The sequence below is a fragment of the Gopherus flavomarginatus genome, chromosome 6 (genome assembly GCF_025201925.1).
Source record: "Gopherus flavomarginatus isolate rGopFla2 chromosome 6, rGopFla2.mat.asm, whole genome shotgun sequence".
NCBI lineage: Eukaryota > Metazoa > Chordata > Testudines > Testudinidae > Gopherus > Gopherus flavomarginatus.
In genome coordinates this window covers 10,315,581-10,337,316 of record NC_066622.1, presented here as the reverse complement: position 1 = coordinate 10,337,316, position 21,736 = coordinate 10,315,581, and the positions used below count along the sequence as shown (strand labels likewise).

Sequence of the window (21,736 nt, the reverse complement as noted above, 5' to 3'; positions counted from 1 at the left end):
CAATCGATTGTATTTCATGGTGAGACCTGTCAGTTGTACTATCATAGTCATTATTGCTCCTTTTATTATATGTAATAGATGGATAACAAGGGGATATTGCTATATGTGCACCCCGATATACCCCAGTGTACTTAAATTTAAACAGGCAACAAAATGACTTGGTTTCACTCTCACACTATATTGTATAAGTAATATTTAGAAACATAAACCACACCCATTTAAATACTAACACAGCAGGTATATTTTGAGCTGAATTTATTGGTTCACTTCATTTCATGATTCTTCAGGAACTCAGGACATATATTTTATTGCCTTTTCTAGTCTTTCCTCCCCCCCCCCCCCACCCTTTGGATCATATAATCCTACATTTCCTTGAAGTGTTAAATATTTTCCAATCTGGGAAGAGACTTTCTAGGTCTGCATGAAGAGACGTGTGTTTGCAGATCTGTTTCTCCCAAACTCATTTCTTTGGATCAGTACTTGAACTGACAGTATACGCAGTCCCAGCTGCATAACACTTCACTGTGTTAGCCTGTTGGGGCTAACGTTTCCTTCAGCTTTTTCTTCTTCAGGTGCAAAACAGAGAAGCAGGAACAGTTTATGTATTGTTCACTTGCACCCTTCTTGTGGGTTATTGGTGTATTGTGCTGATATCCATTCTATAACATTAGAAAGTATTTTTTTTTCCCCTCCAAGTTTGTTTTGGACAAATTCTGTTATTTTATTTTATTTTATGTTTTAATAAGAGAGCAATTATTGGTAGCTACTAATGTTTGAGACATGCTAATGTGAGGGTTCTTATCTGGTTACTTTCATGTCAAGAACAATAATAATAAGTCCTATGGATGTTTTGGGGCGTGTCTTTATAAGAACATAAGAATGGACCTACTGGGTCAGACCAAAGGTCCATCTAGCCCAACATCCAGTCTTCTGACAGAAGCCAATGCCAGGTGCATGCCTCAGCTTCAATTGGCAGTGTTTTAATGTCAGACAAAGAATATTAATTTCAAATAAACAGAGTGAAATCCTGGCCCCTTTGAAATAAATGGGATTTTGCCACTGATTTCACTGGCGCCAGCCTTTTACCCAGAATATTGTTCACAATAATGCTTCAAGGCAAGTAATGTGGAAGTACTGAAAGGAGCCCCCTTCTCAGGCCCCGTTTTTGATGGAGCAGTTTGGAGCCCCCTTTCTGATGGAGCAGTTTGGGATCATATTATTTATTTAAAGTACTTTACCAAGAATGGCCCATTGCAGTGAAGCATCTTGTTTCGAATGGTGCCAAAGGAAGAGTCCGTGTTACACATGCACACTGATGAAATAAATAGAAGTGCATGATAAAAACAGTTACATATGGCTATCGGTTCTTGGGGAAGTCACATTTTAAAGCCTGCTTGTGACTAGCTGTCATTTTATTACATACTTGTAAGTTTCTGCAGGTAGCACAATTGCATTCCACACCAATGAGAGAAAAGAACAGTCATTTTTTGCTGGGCTTAATGACTGCAGTATTTCATGCAGTATGATTAATTAAATTATTCTGGAGTTAACCTATTCTGGGATTTGCGTTTAAAATGGATGAATGGAAAAAGCCCAAATGCTGTACTGATCTTCCATTTCTTCCTAGTGCATTCCTTAACAAAGCATTGTCTTTATTTCAAACCTGATGTCTTTGAGGAAATATCCAAAAACAGATCAGCTGCAGACTATTAACATGTAAATAAGAGATGTGTGGGTTTTAAATTGCAAAACAATGGAACAAAAATAAAATATTAAAATGAATATATACGATGAGGTGTTGTTTGAAAATTGTGGATTTTTGTCCTAAATCTTCAAAGCCTGAGAGCAAGCATTTTTGTTTACTGGGTTACAATATTTTTTTTAAATATATCATATAAACAATTATACATTCATCCTCCTGTCGTGGATTTTAAAGGAGGTGTCACAGCTAAACAAGTATTTAAGATACATTCTCTTCCATTTAGTGGTTGCAAACACTATTAAAGCTGGAAAAGATTTTCATAATTCTTAATTTGCAAGAAATATAATTTCTAATAAAGTTTTTCTCACCCTCTTTTCTCTCATCCTCAACAGCTGAATCTGGTATCAAGTGTCACACTGTCAAAGACTGCCTCTGAGGCGTCTCCACAGAGCTTACCTCATACTCCGACCACCCCAACTACACCCATCACTCCTGTCATCCAGGGTCCTTCTGTCATCACTACCACCAGCATGCACAACGTTGAACCAATCAGGAGGCGGTGCCCTAATAAATACAATGTGGCCATTTCTTCAGGTAAATGACTGTCAATGGCAAAGGCCATTATTTGTTTTCTCTTGGAAATTGCAAAGGAAGCTTTGATTCTGATATTAACAGAACAATTGCTCTTATTTAGCAGATCTTGCTCAGAACCAAGAATTTTATAAGAACGCAGAGGTTAGACCACCATTCACGTATGCATCTTTAATTAGGCAGGTAAGTTGTTCTCGAAAACCACATTTCGCTCCAAAACTGTCCTTATACATCCACCTATAGATTAAATAGATTTAGAACCCTTTAATGTGCAGGCATGCTCAAACCTTTCCTATAAGGGTTTTGAGAATTGCAATATATAACATAATTGCTTTTGATTAAGTATTACAATACAATGTGATTATTAGGAAATTCATTTCACACAACAGTGAAAATGAGCCTGTTTAAAGATGGCAAGTCAATTATCACAAGCTACAGTAATCTCTGATCCCTAGAATTAATCTGAGTTCTAAATAATTACTGAGCTTTAATCAGCTAGTGAAATGTTTTGCATTTCTCTTTGATTCTGCTTTATGACTGACTAATAAATTAATATTTCTGTAAGGAAACAGAAATAAAAACTCAAAACAATTAGATAATTCCATTCTGAATCTTGCCACTGAACTGTTAAATACAGCCATTAATCTTAAAACACATTGTGAAACCCTCTTTTGGATTTTTGCTCCAAATCTCATTTTTTTTAATCCATTAAGGTAAAAATGTAGGTGTGTTTGCTGGGGGTTTTGTCATAAATCATCATGCATTTTATTTGCTTCACAAGGCTATCCTCGAATCTCCAGAAAAGCAACTAACACTAAATGAAATCTACAACTGGTTCACACGAATGTTTGCTTACTTCAGACGCAATGCAGCAACATGGAAGGTAAGATTTGTACCATGTATGCCTCTTGCCTTTGATATTTGAAATGTACAGAATAGACATTGCTGATGACATAACAAATTGTAACGGCATATGGACATTAAAATGTAGATCGGCTGTTTTGACACACACAGGGTGTCTTATCCCCAGGAACAATTTGATATTTGGCAGAAAAATTCTTCTGACTTTGAAAACCACTAATTGAATCCCCATTATTGGCTTTTATGTTCTGTGATTGTGCCACCAGTTGATCTGTGTGGTTTCTCCTAGTAGTGAAAGTCTGGCTTTTCATCTGGAACATGTAGGAAAAAAGGGTAAAGCTATCATGTCAGTACAGGATATGCAGTTTGTCTTGTTAGTTACATAGCTCTTCATTTTTCTAGCTGTGTGACCACAACAGCCATCTTTTCCAGGGATGTATAGACAAGTTATTTCTCAGTCAATTGGTACCTGACTAAATTAACATTCCAACTTCTTGTAACCTTCAGTGGTTTCTGGTGACACCAAATAGAAGTTAATTTGGCATAATGCTAAAGAAGCAAGCCAAGGAAAAAACATTTAATTTAACAGATACAAGAAACTAAAAATTTCATGCCTTAAATTCTTACAGTAGGGTTCTGTTGTTCAGTTAGATTTTTTTATATATATAGTTGCAATTTTCACGGCTACCCCTTTTCCCTTGCATGAGCTGTTATCATAGCACCTTAACCACAGTAGCCTCTAGAGTTGGTGTGATTACTACTGGATGAATCAAATAACAGGATCTTACACTGAAGTTAAAATTATATCTCGGTGCTTGTAGTCTCTGTTGGTCCAGGTAACCCAGAAGTTCTTGAACAAATTGCCTCCACACCAGGAGGTCTGATAAACGTCCCCTATACCTGCTGTTTTCTTTCATTTCTTCTCCCTTTGCCTTTCTTATTCTAAAACTCAGGACAACTCCTTCAGAGGATGGAGTTAGAGAGGTCTTCTGCTTCAGTGATTCATTGGAAAGTTTATTGTATTTCACTTGTGTGCTTTTGTTCCTCAGCGTTCCATTGCCTTTCATTCAGATGCCTCGGGGCAAATTTGTAAATTTCAGTACCACCTCTCAGACCTCAGTCATCTGAACCTAGGAAATGCTCCGAGATTGGTGCTTTGATTTCTGCACCTTAGCTGAAGAAGTTGAGCAGTGTTTCATCTGCAGCTTCCTAAGTATTAAAAAAGGAAATGAATTTTCCTGAATTAAAGTTCTTTTCAAGGGCATTTTGACAGTGTTACTGCAGAAGAAGAGTTTGGTGTCAGAACACTTTCAGTGGTGTACACTTCTTTAAAGATTACAGAACCAGTGTGTTTCCGATTTTAAAATGAAGTATACACTTTTGGATATATACATTATATTCATATGTACAGTGGAACCTTCATACAGTCAACATGTTCTAGACATGAAAAAACATCTTTACATCTGAGTTCTAGTACTCAGAACCTGCTTTTTCAAAAGCTCTAGTTTTCAGTTTTCTGTTAGTCCTTTTGAGCAAGATTCTTCTAAACACACATACCTTGAACGCCCGCCATCTTCTATGGCAGCCCTATAAGAATTACGTTTGTATCCTGCTGCTTGAGCGACTCCAGTGGAACTTTTCCATAGCTGCAGGAGAAAGGGCTCTAGCAAGAATTCTCTTTGATTCTTGCCTGCAGCTATGGGGGCAGCACCTGGCTAGACATCTCATTAGTGAATGTGGCCACTTTTTGGAACTGCTTTTGTGCATTATATAAGATCCACTCTACAGGCTCACAAAAGTCACAGGCAGTGAGAGTCATGCTTGCAGCTCATGCCGCATACTGGAACCTGATGACAAAAGAGGTGCCTACGGCAGAGGAGGCAGAGAGATGTCTTACTGGAGACTCGACAGCTACGGAGGAGAAAAGGTCCATCCCAGGGAGATGTTTATCCTTGTGAGCGCACCAGGGACCCCCCGACTCTGTGTAGGTGTTAAGTGTGTGCTCTTACAAAGCAGTAGTAGGTTCCATCACTACTGGCAAAATGGATGTCCACTGGCAGTAATTTGGGGCCTTCATGCTGATGGCTGCTCAGGTTAATGCCAGCCTGCAGTGACCACAGGTGACTGAAAACACAGCCCAGGATTGGTTTAACGTGAAAGCTGCTCGGGTTCTTCACAGGCCCAAGGGTCTGACTGAAGAATCAGAATAAATCTGAATTTGTGCTTTTGTGCTTCAGGCCTATCTTCAGTAAATGCTCAAATATCACTCTGGCCACAGCACAGGGTAAGGATCTGGAGTGGGTGGGTACACCTGAGATCTTCTTTACAAAAAAAAAAAAACAGCAGCAAAAAACAGGAAAAAAGAACTTATAAATGAAACACTTCACCAAATGCAGCACAGCAGTGCCTGAGCAGTTATTAAAATAACAAACCCTTTCATTTAGTACATTCAAGCATGTTCAGGGTAATCTTTTCTGAAAAAGTGGCTTGCATACAAATATTTTTTAACAAGGTAAATATATAATCTTACAATAAGAGTGCCTAATTTTTCTGTTAAGCAGAGCGCTAGAAGAACATTCTGAACTGGGTCTGACAGGTCAGAGGCAATGTCTGTTTGCTTGGTTGTTTTTTTGAGTAGTAATCTGCTGCAACTGAATTGCAGCCAGAAGGCAGAAGATGCAGGTGTGGCTTTGAAATGTTGGGGGTATTATTCAAATAAAACTGTTAGTTAGCAAGAATCCAGAAGCAGGAAAACCAAAAACAATGATCCTCTATAAACTCACTAACAGGTGGTCAGATATAAACATGGAAAGCTGAGGCATGTTTCCCCAAACACCTTACAAATATTTGATTTATCTATGTAAGTATATTCAGTCAAAGCCTGATCCAGTCCTCCTAAAAGTCAATGGCAGGACTGCCATTGGCTTCACTAGAGCAGGATCAGATCATAAATGATTTATCCAGCATTAAGCATATTTAAAGAAGAATGCAGATAATTCTGTTCAATTGTTTATACAGAGATTGTTTACGAACTCAAAACATCCATTTTTCTGAATTTTTCTGTCTGCATTTGATCAATTGCAGCATTAGGCTACACTAACCATTTGCAAACTGATCCAAAATCTATCATTATTAATTTATATTCGGTTATAAACTTGAAAATGTTTCCATTTGCACTGGAAACTTTGTTTGGGTTACACAGATTTAAACCTCTGTCCTGTGTCAGGTTCCCCTAGCAGGCCACTCTGCCAATCAGTAGGACTCTGTTAGCTGATCCCAGTGCAGGAACAGGGGACTGAGTGCAGATGTAGTCAGCCTGGTTTCTGTTGAAATGCATGAGAAAAATGTCCATTTTCATGTGTTTTCAATGTCAAAAAGTGCCATTGTGCCCAATGGTTCACACATTGTGAAATGGAGAGAGTGCAAAAAGTCAGACCCCAAACAAATATTGTGACATTCTCAGAGATTCAGCATCAGCCCCTGCCTTGTTCAGAGGAAAAAGTCACTCAACACTGATTTCCCCACCAGCTCACAAACGGATCAGCCTGGTGACAAAGTAGAGAAGCTTTAAGTATGTGGATTTAGTACTGCAGAAATGTGACATGCCCCCTAAGCGTGGGATCGAGTACGTAAGGCCATATTCACATTGTGCTGACCTGTTAAGAAGAGAGTCCATATGCTGAATCGTTGCTATTATGATTGGATAGGTTATGGGGAGATGCTAACTACACAGAGAAACTGCCGAACAAAAGGCTCCCAGCCGTCCCCTCACAGATGCACATACATACTGCCTCTTAATTTACATGACAAAGGTTATGCAGAGAGCATTTATTTGCGCAGTGATTTAGACATTCCTGATTAGAACTCCTTTCATCATCCAGACCTGATGTTCCTAAACAATGCGTTTAGTCTCCTGGTTGCCTAGACTCATGCCTATGTGTTTGGAATTGCGCCTGCTAACAAGTCAACTGGATTGACTAGATCAGTGATGCCGAGGCTGATGGATGTAGTTTGTTCACCTGCATGTTTCCAGCAAATGGCCCGCTCCCTTTCTTGTGATTACTGATCCTCTTTCAGTGGCAATGCAGTGGCATTAGAGACCAAGACTCATTACAAATCTGAGTGGCTTTACCGCTGTGTAGTTACTCACAAAACTGGGGGTGGCACACACTTGCTAATTAACAAAGTATTCATTGCCCTTTCAGGTAGAGCAAAGACATAAAAGACACAATTGATTGTGTTTGCATGAGAAGTGTCTTACTGTGTCAGGCTTAGGCCAAAGTCAGAAGATGCAAGGGATCTGCTGATTCCATCCTGCAGAAGCACTGGATTACATCCAACAGAATTGGGTCTGACATCAGAAACCTTAGCTTGGGAATGCCCAATAAAGGAGCCTAGGAACCATAAGAAAAAAAAATGTGTCTCTACACGTGGGGAGATTATCACTTCATTTTGAGAGCCCTCCTCATGCGCGTACTTGGCAGAAGCTCAGTTCAATCAGTACAATAGTCTGCCAGAAATGAGAGCCAACTTCCACATATGAGCGTGCATTGGAAGACATGACTTGGTGCACTGTGCTGTTCACTAGGGTGCCGCTAACCCACTGAGCCCCTATTCCATACCCTGGGTGTGAAAAGAGGTTCAGCACCTGATTCACATTAGTCTAGCTGTGGGAAACCACAGAAACCCCAGCTCCAATGCCTCTTTGCCAAATGGAGCCCTCTGTAATCACGTGAAATTCTTTCTCTGGTCTTTTAAACTATTTTCTTTTTCCAGGAGTGGATAAGTTTCCATTACAAACTGTGTACTTGTTTTGAAAGTATCTTAGAAATGTTACTCTAACTGTATATGAAATATGCTGTTACCTGATGTGTGCACATAAAATGATGGAGGTTCTCATTCCCACCGTGAATAATTGACAGAATAACTTGAATTCCTAATCTCGGGTTTGAGATTTTATTTTTATCTTTGCAAAATAAGATCTTAAACCTGTAAAGATCTGGTTTCTTGGGGAAAGGAGGGTGAGAGCTGGGTGCGGGGGATGGAGTGATCTTTGCAAATAAGGACTGTCGAGCTGACTATGCTGCTGTTCTTGGACAATGATGAGTATTTTCTCATAGAAAGTTTTTGAATGTTTTCTCTTTTATACTTGCTGCAGAATGCAGTGCGTCATAATCTTAGTCTTCACAAGTGTTTTGTGCGAGTAGAAAACGTTAAAGGGGCAGTATGGACAGTGGATGAACTAGAGTTCCAAAAACGAAGGCCACAAAAGATCAGTGGGTATGTCCACCATGTTTGAACTTCTTAGCCTAGCTTGGATCATGCTTACAGTTTAACGTAGAGGCTTTTGGCTGCTAGATGGTGTTAGACCAACACAGGTGGTTTCACATTGTTTCAGTTAAGAGAAACAAAGAAAAGCATCTCATCACTACTGTTTGTATGCCCACCAGTACCCTTGCCCCTGCTTGCTTGGTGTTTGTTGCATCACATGCTAGTAGCTTTTAGGTGGCAATGCATATTAACCCTCACAAACCATTTGCTTATGCTTATTGCATTTTATTTTCTTTTTCCTTTTCCCTGTATTTGATGTCTGTTCTGTCCCCGATCCCATGTCCCTTTGTTTCCACTTCATCTCCTTTGCTGCCGCTCTTGTCCCAGGGTGCCATTCGCACCAACCTCTCACTGCATAAGTGCTTTATCAGAGTAGAGGATGAGTTTGGGTCCTTTTGGACTGTTGATGATGAAGAGTTTAAACGTGGCCGTCATATTCAACGAGGCCGTCCTCGAAAATTCTGCCCTGATGAAAACTTTGGCGAGCTTGTTGCACAGTAAGAGCTTTTACTTGCTTTTATTTTTTTTTCTGCTGTTGCTTTGCTTTGCATGATCTACCCATCTCATGTAGACTTGCATTTCATGAAACCGTGACCTCACCTTTGCTGCAAAATACCTAAATGTGGGTTTATATCTGTGTTGTGCTTGTTCCTGCCCTAGTCATGCAAATGCTTAGGGTAATGCTTCTTTGACATTTGTTGTAATTTTGTTTATAATGCGATGTAGACTCAAAGGTACTGCTCCTAGAGCAGATACACTGTACAGTTGATTATCAAGAGGGTTTTTAGGCAAACTAGATTGGGATTATTTTCTGTTTAGATTCAGTTATGTGCTTTGCTTCACAATTCTTAGCCCAGAAATTCAAGTCAATCTTCCTCAAATAAATAACTGAAATGCCCCAAAGCATTTTAACAGTGATTACTACAGTTGGACCTGTAGTAAAGATTACAAGTAACAAACCACTCTCTTTCTAAAATCACTTCAAAATATCCCAAAGGTTCCCAAGACAACTTTATTTCCCCTTTAGTTGAAGACCACCTGTCCAGGGCAACTGATTTTTGCTGGTCTCAAGGATGGTCAGTTTAAGACAGTTATCACTGTGTTCTGTTTCAAAACAGAAATAAAATAGTAGTGTGGATTATGTACATTTTTGGGGTTGTCTGCCCTGGACCTTCCCTTGCTTGTTACTTTCAGCAAGATTTTTCAAAAGTGATCTTGGGGGTGTGGGTTTTGGGTGCCCAGCTGAGACGAGGTGAATTCTCAACACATTCTATAAATCAGGCCCCTTTTATAAACCTTGGCTGCAAAGGTACTGTGGTATTCTAAAGTAATGGTTCAAAGAACCACAGTGGGATACTTTTTTATGAGCGCTCCCGTACTCAGAGTGGCATCTTTAATGTTCCCTACCACTTCATTCTAGTGCCACAATATCTGCCGTTCCACCTCCCCACCATCACCCACAACAAAAATGCTTTGGGCTATCAGACAGCCAAGCACTCTGCTGTGCTGTTGGAGATTTGTCCAGCAGGAAACAATAAAACTCTGAAAGCAAGAATTCTGAAGTTCCTACTTATCAAAATTGTACTATGCAGCCAGTGATGTCAGCTACTACATAAGTCAGCCAGTGTACGAGTTAAGAGTCCATAATACTTTTAATGGTGATCTTATTATGGACCTTTATGCAGTAACTTACTTTTGGATAGGAAGAACTTTGGAAAAATTCTGTTGGATACACAGCTAAGTAGAAAACAAATGCTAATATATAATATTTCAACAGGGCATTAGAACACGAGATGCTGTAGCTGTTAGAGCTTTAAATAATGGTCTGCCATGTTTAATAAAGGCAAATGCAAATATGGGAGCCATACAATTAAAACATAAAAGTATAAAAAACAGAAGAGAACTTTTTATAGCAAACAACACAGTCTGTAGTTTTCTGATATGGGAGGAAACATAACATGATGGACACACACTAAGATGAGTATTTTGCACTTAACTCTACTTTTTATGTTTTTCTTATGCAGTAACCCTTCTCTTATTAAAAACATACAGACCAGCCACACCTACTGCACACCTCTCAATGCTGCTTTACAGGTAAGATTAATGACTGTAGCAAATATGCAACAGAGGCATGTGTCTTCCCCACTCATTTCAAAATATATTAGCCTTGCTCTAATTAGATATTAAATTTTAATTCCGTTAAACTTTTTTCTTAAGTGCATAAAGCATCATAGTCCCTGGAGGCAAACACATATCAGGCTGCTTCAGCATTAGCTAGATGCTTAGCATTTTGAATATTGTGGCAAAAAAATTAAAAGTTCACTTATTAATATTTATCAGCAGTATCATAATTTCCATCCTCTTATTTCAGAATTTCACTTGAGGCAAAAATACCACAAGTGTAATTACTCTAGCACAGCTATTAATGTGCTGAATGATAGGATACTGAGTCACATGACCTTCTATTGTTCATGGCTTTAAAGGGAAAGCAGACCACTTTTTCCCCCTCCCCACCTTCTAAGGACTATTTTTTCATGTTTTTCTGTTGTTAAATAACAAAGGTTTAGTTCACTATGTAAAGAAGAAGAGAGATGTCAGAAATTATAAAGAATATTCAGATATTTCACAATACAGGAATTGTGTGCAATATATATGTATATAAATATATGTGCACAATATAAATTTGTGTGTGTGTGTGAAACATCTTTTGTGTTTTTATACAAAAGAAATACATGTTTTCCTCATTCTTTCCTTGTGCAAATTTCTAATAAAATTATTTGTATCTGGTTCAAATTCCCCAGTGAAGTCAATGTTCACTATAAGAACCACTCACATAAGTGACAAGCATTTTAGTATTTTGCCTACTAATTACTATGTGTTTTCACACCTCTTCCACACTGTTTCCCCAATCACTACAAAGGCCTTAATCTTGCCATGAGATCCTCACATGCAGTAGCAAATTTCTGGATGGAGCCCCAAACATCCATAGAGAACCTTCCTAAGATGTTCATCAAAGGTTAAGCTCGGTGCAGTGGATTAAATGTGGTGTTTGGGCAATTAAATGTTGTGGAAGATTTACTGGCTTTGCAATCTGAGCAATTAATTTTTTTAAAAAACCAAGAAATCAGATTAATAGGAGAAAAGTGACACTGTGCATTTCTCCTAATTATTTCAGTTAATGCAGTAACTTCTGAAAAGCAGGTGAAAGCATGTTTAAATGAAGCAACTGTAAATACCGTTCATTAGTAACTTATTTTCCCGTGAGCCTTATGAAGTGTGATTTTTAAAGACTGCTTTGTCTGTTGAATAGTGTTAAGATTACAAGCACATTTAAATGCATGAGGCTGAAAGGCAAAAATGAAATGATCCGGCATTCCTTCAGATTCTGTTAACTATGTGACTAATTTCAATTAATATGCTTATCATACAGAACTGTTCGTGTCTCCTTTCTAAAACAAGTGGTAGTGTTTACATCTTCTTCCATTCTTGTCTCTTGTGATACCCTCAAAACTGTTTTCATTTTCAAGTTTGTTTTCTAGGGAGTAATGTGTATTTGTGTTCTCCAATAACACTAGAAAAACAAACTTGATTCAGATGAGAATTTGGGCAAGTTTTGCTAAAGGTTTTGAGTCTTGTCAATAAACAGGGTCACAAGATAACTTTGTGCTAATTAAATACAAGGTTTTATTAGGATTAAAATATACCAGCAGGCTCCTTTTCCCCTATTGTCAGACAGTTTCTAACTACTAGCAAAAAACGCACATCTCATGGTGTTCTGCAAAAATTGTGGCGTGTTCTCTACTGTTCAAAAGGACTCGGAGCATTCACACAAAAAAAAGAAAAAAATTTGGCATAACATACTATTTGATGCATAAGATAATACATGTCAAATGACTTGGTTTGTATAATAAACTTCCTAGTCTATGATACGATTTTCCTGTCTGTGGACATGTTGAGACAAATTGTCAATTATTGACTAGTAGTGTGCCTCCTATGGTTTTGGGCGTATCCTGTAGCGTGTGCACAGACCTGTCCATTGTATACACTCACAAATCTGGTGGATTCCTCTTTTGAGGCCTACAGAAAATTCAAAGTTATGTGCCTCAAAAAAAAGTTCGGATTTTTTTCTCTCCAGGTGGTAGTGGTCCTCCTCAGCTGCATCCACTCACCTCTGACATTTCTGATCTCTGCTTTCCCTCATGGTCAGGGAGAAGAAGCACCTTTCTCTTCACCTCTCTGTGCTTGGAGGGCATAGGGATTCCAGTTCTCATCCTGGGGAAGACCTAGAAGCATTTTTCCCTGTCCTGACAGTGTTGGTTGGTCTCCCAGAAGATCCAGTGCCTCCACCCTGTTTTCCCCGATTAAGCAAAGAGCACTCTTGAAATGTGTGCTCTACCCCAGGCAAAGGTCAAGCAACTGCCATTACACTCTCCCTGCAGACCTGGTGGTATAAGCTCCTGTGTGAACAAGTAGAGCAGGGTATGAGGCACAGAGGACTAATGAGTCTGTCCTGTGAAATGTGGAAAACATTAACATCCTTACTCGTTAACTGTGGGGTTTGCTCCCTTTTCACCTCCAGTGTGAGCAGCACTGAGGGATAACGTAAGGGCAGACCAAACCTCCTCTCAACACTTAAAGCGGTCCTAACCCTCCTGGCTGGTTCTGAACAGTTCCGTTAGCATTACTGGGTTATTTTAAAATGTTGATATGCCTCTGCCCTTCCTCCTTCCACCTGTGACCAGAAGCACCCATATTTTGAGCACAGAGTGTGTTTTTCCATCGTGGATAAAACTAGGCAATACCAGTAATCATCTTCAGAGGTCCACAGCCTGACCTCCCAGCTAAAGGGGTTCAAGAAACTACTAGTGTTTCCGGATAACGAGTCTGACCCACACCTCCAAACTACCCATCGCTCCCTGCTTATGCAGAGAATCAGGCCATTTGCCGAATTGCGGTTTGCAAGAAACAATTATATCAGGTGCTTCTTCTGTTCCACCTCTTCCCAAATAAATTGCTATATTGCAGTTACAAGTTATCTCTATAGGGGAAGAGTTTGCCTTATTATTTTGCAAACTGCAGGAAATGTGAGCCAATCTTTACATTCTCTTAATCAAAATTAGTTTGCTGCATGTTGAATCAAAAAGATAAAAATAATCCTCTTTGTTAGAGTAGCTTCTAGGATCACATGTGATCAGATGTTTAGAAGGTCAGCCTGTGAGAGAATTAAAAGGGAAGTTTTGCTCGTAGCTGGGACGTTACCTCATGCACATTTATGCTCAAACAGCAATAATGGCAGCAAGTGAGGAACATCCCAAGAATCAGCAACAGCAGAGAGCACCAGGTGGGAAGCTCATTTGCATGAACTACCCTCCCCTGGGCTGTCTTGCCTCATGCAGCCGTGGTGCTGATGGATTCTTTTTGCCTCACTGTAGCAGAAGGCTGACCTTTCCCCTGAATTAGGTTGACCACTGCAGAGCCAGCATCTGTGGCTTTCTGTGCTGGTATGTCTCAGAAAGCCATGGACGTTGGTTCACAGATGGGTAAAATGGTCTTTGGTTTCAAAAGGTTGCTTCCTTTTAGACAGCCCTACCCCGCCCAGACCAACAGATGAACTCCTCTCACATCAGGACTGGATGTTGCTGTATTCCCATCACTACGTGATGGGATTATGCTGGCCCAGAAGAGGTTTTAACATGCTGCAAGCCTGACTCGCTGATCATAGGACAGCCCTGTCAAAATGATCAGACATGAGCATAGAATAAATACTAGCAACCAGTAAATCTGGAATAAGAAGGGAAAGGTTTAACTGTTTATTCCCTTTCTACAAAGACCTACGTTTAGAAGATGACTAAAAGATGCCTCTTACAATACTTATCAGAAATAGAATCATGACTGAATGGTATCAAATCTACAATATCTCAGATAATATCAGAGTTATCAGAGCATTAAAAAAAATAGAAAATGCCATCCTAATTTACCCTACCTTGTTAAATCTTAGATTTCTCTCACCAATGCTAAAGTAACACAGCAAATATTATAGGGACGAGTTCATACTTCTGTTATGTTGATGTGCTTCTAGAGTAACTTAGTTGGCTTCAGTGATGTTACTCTGGATTTGCGCTGGCATAACTAAGAGAAAAATTTAACCCTCTGTAACTGCTCACACATCACGTCTCAGTCATGTCATGAGAGTTTTGTGCTCTGGTAGAAAGGAATCCTCAGCCAAGTGAGTTTGCTCTAATTACTTTTTTAACTTTTTTTTCCCCCTAAATAAAGAAACACTATTATTTTTGAGGCCATCATGAAAGTAGAAAAGGTAAATTTGCCTTTTCCATGAGCTGTAATATCCAAATGGGGAATAGCAGTAACTGTTCTCTCTTGTGGGCCAATGGTCAATTCAGTTTTGAACTCCTAAATCCTCATGCAAATCGTGTGACGTTTCCCCTGGTAGAATCAGTGCAAAACCTTTTTGAAAACACATTTTTAAAACCGGCAGTTGCAACTCATGTAAATAAGAAGAATGTGTTTTGAATATGTGATTGTGTTGTGCAGTGTATAAAAATGTGAGACATGCTTCTTCATATACTTTTTCTGTGTCCTTGGCAGGCTTCAATGGCTGATAACAGTATACCTCTATACACTACTGCTTCCATGGGAAATCCCACTCTGGGCAATTTAGCCAGTGCTATGAGGGAAGATCTTAATGGTGCAATGGAGCATACGAACAGTAATGAGAGTGACAGTAGTCCAGGACGTTCCCCTATGCAAGCAATGTAAGTAGAGCATATACGTGTGGGTTTGTCTATCACCGTTACATTTCAGCAGACCCCTATTCTTCAAAGATTGTGTCTAAAGTTCCAATCCTGGGCAGCAAAAGGAAAAGTCTGAGCTTCTGAAAATATTTAGGTTGATTAGAATATAAAAGGGTCATTTATCAACTTCCCCATACAACCAATCAACTCAATCCAGTCTGACAAGTGCACACAGCTATAAAATTCTTAACTCACTTGCCATTCTCTTCCTTCAATCCCAGACCACAGAGCTACAAAAACACTCTTGGGCAACTTTATGAGAAGTTTTTGTTTCTTTCTACTTCAGACTACCCAGTAAACATGCTTGGCGGGGCAGAGCTGCGGGAGTGAGCTTGTTTAGCTGGTTTCTAATAATATTCAGCAAACAGTATTGCTAGGCATTAATGATGGCACATGTGAAGTATGCATGATTTATAGATTGCTCTTAAAATATCAAAAGGAAAATTAATAGGAACATTATAGCAACAGACGGCAATATAACGAGTGCCTGTATAACCACATGAAGTAATGGGAGACTGCTGTCCATGCTATATGCAAATGGCACCGGGGCAGAATGCTAGTACAGAAAGGATAAGCCAGGAATGGTGTGCTGCCCCTGTGGGCGTGTTCAATATTTATGAGTGACTGAGTGAGTTTGAAAAGCTGTAAATTCTCTCCTTGCCCCCAAATTATATACGGGATAATTGGCAGCTGGAAAGGAAAGCCGAGTTTATAAGTCACGTAGTTCTCAAATTTTAAAAACTGTTTATTTGGAGCGGCTGACTACTTCTGTAAGTAAACGTAGATGAAACACAGTGTGCTCTTATCCAACTGTTCATTAAAATGGACTGTAAAATCATTGTCTGAGTTACCAAAGTGCAAATTAACAGAAAAAAATCCCAAAACCCCAAGTAATTTGTAACCTTTTACTTCAAAGTAGTTTGAATACGGGATTTACAAAAGTAGGTCTGAATCAAAAAGTAGAAAAACATTAACCTAATACCATCAGAGTAATTAGTTATGAAACTAATTAGAATTCAATGGAGAAAAAAAAGTTTCCCACCTGCATAATATGTTGTGGGAGAGCAGGAAAAGGGGCAGGATTCTAAAGCTCTGGATACTTTGATATTCCAGCATTTAAAATCAGTGCACAGTGTGCTTTGAAAAATAATCTTTAAAGATGGCAACATTCATTTTTTATTCATAATTAATTTGAACATTGTCTTTTACCATTTACTTCAAAACATTTGAATAACGTGTTTAGCTTTTACAGTGATTGTTTGTGCAGTATTAATTATCTTTCCCAAAGTAGCGTTACGTGACACACTGTTAGTGCTATCACAAATGGATTCCTCTTCAGGCAGTTTTAGTCACAATTGGTTATACTCTGCCTATGCCCATGTAGGGTTTTAGTGGAGGAGGAGGAGATGGAATTTTTTTCAAGAATAAGGTCTTCTCTTGGGCTAACATACAGAAATGAATGTTTATAAATTTCCTTTCATCCGTGGTTTTTGGGTTTGTTTGTTTTTTCTGGGGGGAGGGGGCGTTTAAGGCTCAGGGCTAGTACAGTTCATATACTTCTTCTTTCACCTAAGATTTCATTGTTTTTGAAGGGAGTATGGGGCGGGAAGTGTAACAGTAAGTGAAAAGCAGGGTAGCACATTTTCTAGAACCATATGCATAGCTGTGGTCTTTACTGCATTTAGTACCCCTTATTTAGTACTTAGATACCAAGGTGAGAGGCACCTCAGAAATGTGAGAGAGAGAGAGCATCTCTCACTGTCATCATTCACCAGAAAAACCCTTTTTGTGTTGTAATATGAAAACGATTGTTTCCTGAATGAGCACATATTCTCAAATTGATACTGCGTGTTCCGTACTGAATATTTCCTTTTGTATAAGTAAAAATGCAGCAAGGTGTATGCCCTGATAGCAGCTTGTGGGCTTTCCCATTAAACAAGTGTTTTGAAATACTTTGAAAGGCCACGAAGCAGGATGCTGTTCAAACGTCACAGGGTTTACATTGTTTGCTAAATATAATTATATGTCAACATCAGATTTCCAGTGCAGACTATCAGTGTCATAGACAGTTACTCTTTGTAATATCTTATTTCCATTAAGTACACTTTATAATGACATTCTCTATTCTTTTCCAAAACATGCTTCTCTGCCATAATGCAAATTGTTTTTTAACAGTTCCAGTATATTGGAATAAATCAAGCCTTAAACTTTATCATAAGGTTTAGAAGACCTTGTTAACATGACAGCTAAGCAAGTACAACACTTTAGCTGAAGTCTCATTACCATTCATTTTTTTTTCCTTTTTATGACACATTGAACTACCGCTACTCCCCCTCCCCCCCCCGCTTTTGAAACACTAGAGTGTAGACACATAATTACAGCTTGGGGACATAACACTTTCATCCTGATATGCTCCAAAGGTAGCCACAAAGCAAACTATTCCATGCTGTGTGCACCACCAGAACACAGTGGCTTTAAACAACAGTCAGCTTTATTAAAAAGTCCTCTGTTCCCGGAGTGGGCAAACAAAAGAATTACTCAAATATGAAAAGAAGGGAAATCTGTGTTCGGTAAGGTTGTTTATTGTTAACCCCTTCTGAAGCCTTAGATGTTCCAGTTAAATGAAATGTGTTAAAATGCTGCTACTACACAAGGAAGACTTAGATTCCATTTCTGAGATGTATTAAATAGGGATTCAAACTGGTTTGGAAAATTATAAAAATCTCCCCATCTCTGAACACTAACCTCTTTACACTGAACATAGCTGGTAGTTTTGATGTGTTTGAATACTAAGCAGTAGGTTTTCATTTTCACATGCCAGTTTGCGGCTCCCACCAAAATACCACACAAGGAGCTGGATTGTGCTTTTGTTTGTTTTCCATGCAAATTTTCTGCCTGAAGTTTGGATAGTTCAGATAAACATCCTGATCTGGGGAGATGATTCCTTCAAATTGGACTCTCACTCCTTTGACATTTACCCACCCTTAAATCCCCGGGGGAAGGTGGGATACAGAGGCATGATATTAGAGCTTTGAGTCTTTCTTGTACTCATTCATCCCTTTTCATTGGTTTCCATTCACTTGGCTTTGCATCCTCAGTGCTTTGTAAATTACTTCAGGGGACAAACCCAAACCTCAAAGTGAAACTCAGTCAAAACCACGCGGTTTCACATGCTTTCAAAACACAACCATGAGCTGTCCTGTGGTTGCTTTGGAAAGGTTCAAGAACCTTTTGGAAAAACCTGGATTGCGTTTCAGTTTTGCATTAAAGCAGGTGAGTTTGGCCTGATCTTGGATTTCCTAATGAAATTTTTAAACATTTCTACAGATTGAAAGGCATATCCTGGGGAAATCCATGGAACCAGGAAGAGGGGGAAAGATAGTCACCCACCATCCATTACTGTAGCCACAAGACTTTAGCAGCCACTATGGCTTTTGTGCAGCCTCTTTTCTGTATAGCTGTGGCTCCAACTACCTGACCTTTTCTGTGGTGGCGTGCAGGTTGACCCCTAGAGCACAACAGTGCAGTAGGCAAGTTATGCGTTAATGTGCATAGGCATCCCCAACTCTTCCCACCCCCAAATATCCAAAGCAAAACAGCATGAGTTCTGCTGCATCTAATGCTCTGGGGAGAAACTAAACCAGATTTGGCCTAAGATTTGGCCTTTGCTGATTGGAAATGAGACCGATCAATTATATACAAGGACTGTTGTTTTTGAGATACAAGTGCAGCCAGTGTCCACCCTATCTGCTGACACATCTTTGTTAGAGCTTGGTGATAGTGCATAAGCCTAATAGATGGGTTAGATGTGCTGGCACTTTAACATCTGAACAATAGCCTTGGAAATTGCACAACCAGAGGAAGAAGCCCTCCCCCCATCACCACTTCCGGTTCATAAAACATCGTGTCCTTACTTTTGAAAAAACAACCTGTATTAATTTTTCACCAATAACAAAAAACGATATTTAAAAACAAAATGGCAGCAAAGACAAAAACACAATGAGCAAGCCTTTTAAATGAATACAATAATCAATATTACTGCCATCAGTATAAAGGAATGTAGAAATCACTTTTCTTTTTTTTTTTCAAATTTTCACCCAGAAAAAGCCCGTGCATGATCATAACACTGGTGTATTCTAGTTAGAAATATAATTGATCTTTTTGTGTGCTGTCTCAGGTCCCAATCAACATAGCACTTAGCACATGCTTAACTTTAAACATGTGATTATCCCCGTTGATTTCAGTGAGACTTCTTATGGGCTTTTCTGGATCAGGCCCTGATTCCTAACAACTTGTTTTGAGTCTTCTCCCATGTACAATTCTCTGTTCTTCCACAGTTGTGTCAAAACTAAACTATCTGAAAAACCACCTCTCTCCTTGTGACAGCTGAGCTTTGCTGAGGTCCTAAATAGAAAAAAAAATCAGAGGCCAGTGTGCGAGGGTATTTTCACTAATAACTGGGGGATTTGCTTCCCGCTGGTCCATCAAATAATGAGTGTGGTGACCTTTTAGGACACAGTGTGAGGCCCATCTGTTTTCATAGATGTTTGCCTGGGTGTGGTGGAAGTATATGCTTACTTTTAGGAGATCTTATACCGGGGAACAGCAGCCTTTTGCACATGGTTCGCTAGGCTAAGTCTCTGGTGGGCCGGGCCAGTTTTTTTACCTGGCGCATCTGCAGGTTCAGCCGATTGCAGCTTCCACTGGCCGTGGTTCGCCGCTCCAGGCCAATGGGAGCTGTGGGAAGCGGCATGGGCCGAGGGATGTGCTGGCCATGGGTTTCTGCAACCCCCATTGGCCTGGAACGGCAAACCGCAGCCAGTTGGAGTCGTGATCAGCTGAACCTGCAGACGCAGCAGGCAAACAAACCATCCTAACCCGCTGGGGGCTTACCCTGGTGGGCCACGTGCCAAAGGTTGCCAGTCCCCATCCTATACCAAGGTTCAGAGATCACTGGCTAATGTGTGTTTCACTGTGTATTGCACGTGCCCCCAGAGACATGCTGATATGGCACGTTTTCATAAAGTGAAAAAATAAATAAATGTATTCGATAAGCTCTAATATGCCTCTGTGATGGGATCATTTCTCCCTGCTGTTCCTATATAGGATGGGATGCAAGGTGCAGCTAATTCCCACATATTGATCTAGTTACTTTTGCAACTCAAGAAGTTGAAGTGTGGAAGGATTGAAAGGCATTCACAGCTGATACTAGAAATCTGTGTAGCCAGCCAGGTGGATCCTTCCAAACCTAATCCATTTTCAAACTGAAACCGATATCTACAGTATCATGACTTTTGAAGTGCGAGTTTACTTGGTGGTTCACCTGCAAAGATATCACATAGCTTGAAATATACAAGTTTCTCTTTGGCTTGTTTGCTGGCTGCAGAACATCGTTTTCTCATTCAGCCCAGTCAGAGGCTCCCAAAGGGGTCCTACCTTCTGGTAACACATGTGAATACACATTGTGGGCTAGCGTATAAAGCACTAGACTGGAACTCAAGAGGCCTGGGTTTTATTCCCAGCTCTGCCACCATTATTCTTCTTTATTTATATTACTGTAGCATCTATGAGTCCTAGTCATAAAACAGGGCCCCATTGTGCTAGGTGCTGTACAAACACAAAACAACAAGATGGTCCTGGCTAGGTGACCTAGGACAAGTCATTTTGCCTCCTCGTGCCTCAGTTTCCCCAGCTGTAAAATGGGGATAACAATACTGCACTCCTTGGTAAAGCACATTAAGATCTGCTGTTCGAAAGCACTATATAAGAGCGTGGTGGTGGTATTATTACATGCTTGTCTTGCTGCATCCATGTGCAACGACTGAGTTTACAAGATAGGCAGTCGTGTTCACCACTAGTTCAGAAACAAGGATTCGATCCTTATTTTGAAAATGTTTTTTTCCTGTATTATGTGCAGGCAAGTGAAACAGAAGGCATTTTCATTCCCATCTAGCCAGAATTATAAAGTGAAGGGTAATGATTTTAAACCTTCTTTTGGCACCTGATGCTTTGTAAGAAGAAGAAAAAGTTCTTAACCAGGAATGTTTGCACTTGTGACTAAGTCTTTCTTTACATGGTCTACATAAAAGGGTTAAATCAGACTAGCTAGAGAACAACCAGACTGTGGGAGGTGAATAGCAACTCAACGAGAAACAGAATGGGGCTTGAACTCATTAACACTTTATTTTAAGGAATTGCCTGCAATATCAATTATTTAGGAAGCAAACAGGGTCTCCATTGGCGTGTCGCGTTGTTAATACTTGATACTGTCAATAAAATCCTACTTTCCTATGAAGTCCCACCAACAAGACAGTATTGACTCACATGGCTGTTTTACATATCAAAAGCTACTGAACAAAAAAAGTAATTTGTATTTGTAAAGGGTTTGTTGTAAATATGATTTACGAACAACATTTTTCAATTGTTATCATACCTGTTT

At 39.6% G+C, this 21,736-nt stretch overlaps 1 protein-coding gene across 17 annotated transcripts in view; it reads left to right on the top strand.

Moving 5' to 3' along the window:
- The window catches only part of FOXP1 (forkhead box P1), a 512,173-nt gene that overhangs the window by 484,791 nt on the left and 5,646 nt on the right, over positions 1-21,736 (top strand). For 15 of the 17 annotated variants that reach the window (XM_050957376.1, XM_050957385.1, XM_050957371.1 and 12 more), the window contains 6 exons: positions 2,095-2,296; positions 2,397-2,476; positions 3,075-3,176; positions 8,313-8,434; positions 10,510-10,579; positions 15,092-15,258. In XM_050957376.1, coding sequence (XP_050813333.1) covers positions 2,095-2,296; positions 2,397-2,476; positions 3,075-3,176; positions 8,313-8,434; positions 10,510-10,579; positions 15,092-15,258 — 743 coding nt within the window. The remainder of the gene's footprint in view (positions 1-2,094; positions 2,297-2,396; positions 2,477-3,074; positions 3,177-8,312; positions 8,435-10,509; positions 10,580-15,091; positions 15,259-21,736) is intronic. The other 2 variants (XM_050957388.1, XM_050957384.1) reach the window with 1 other exon arrangement.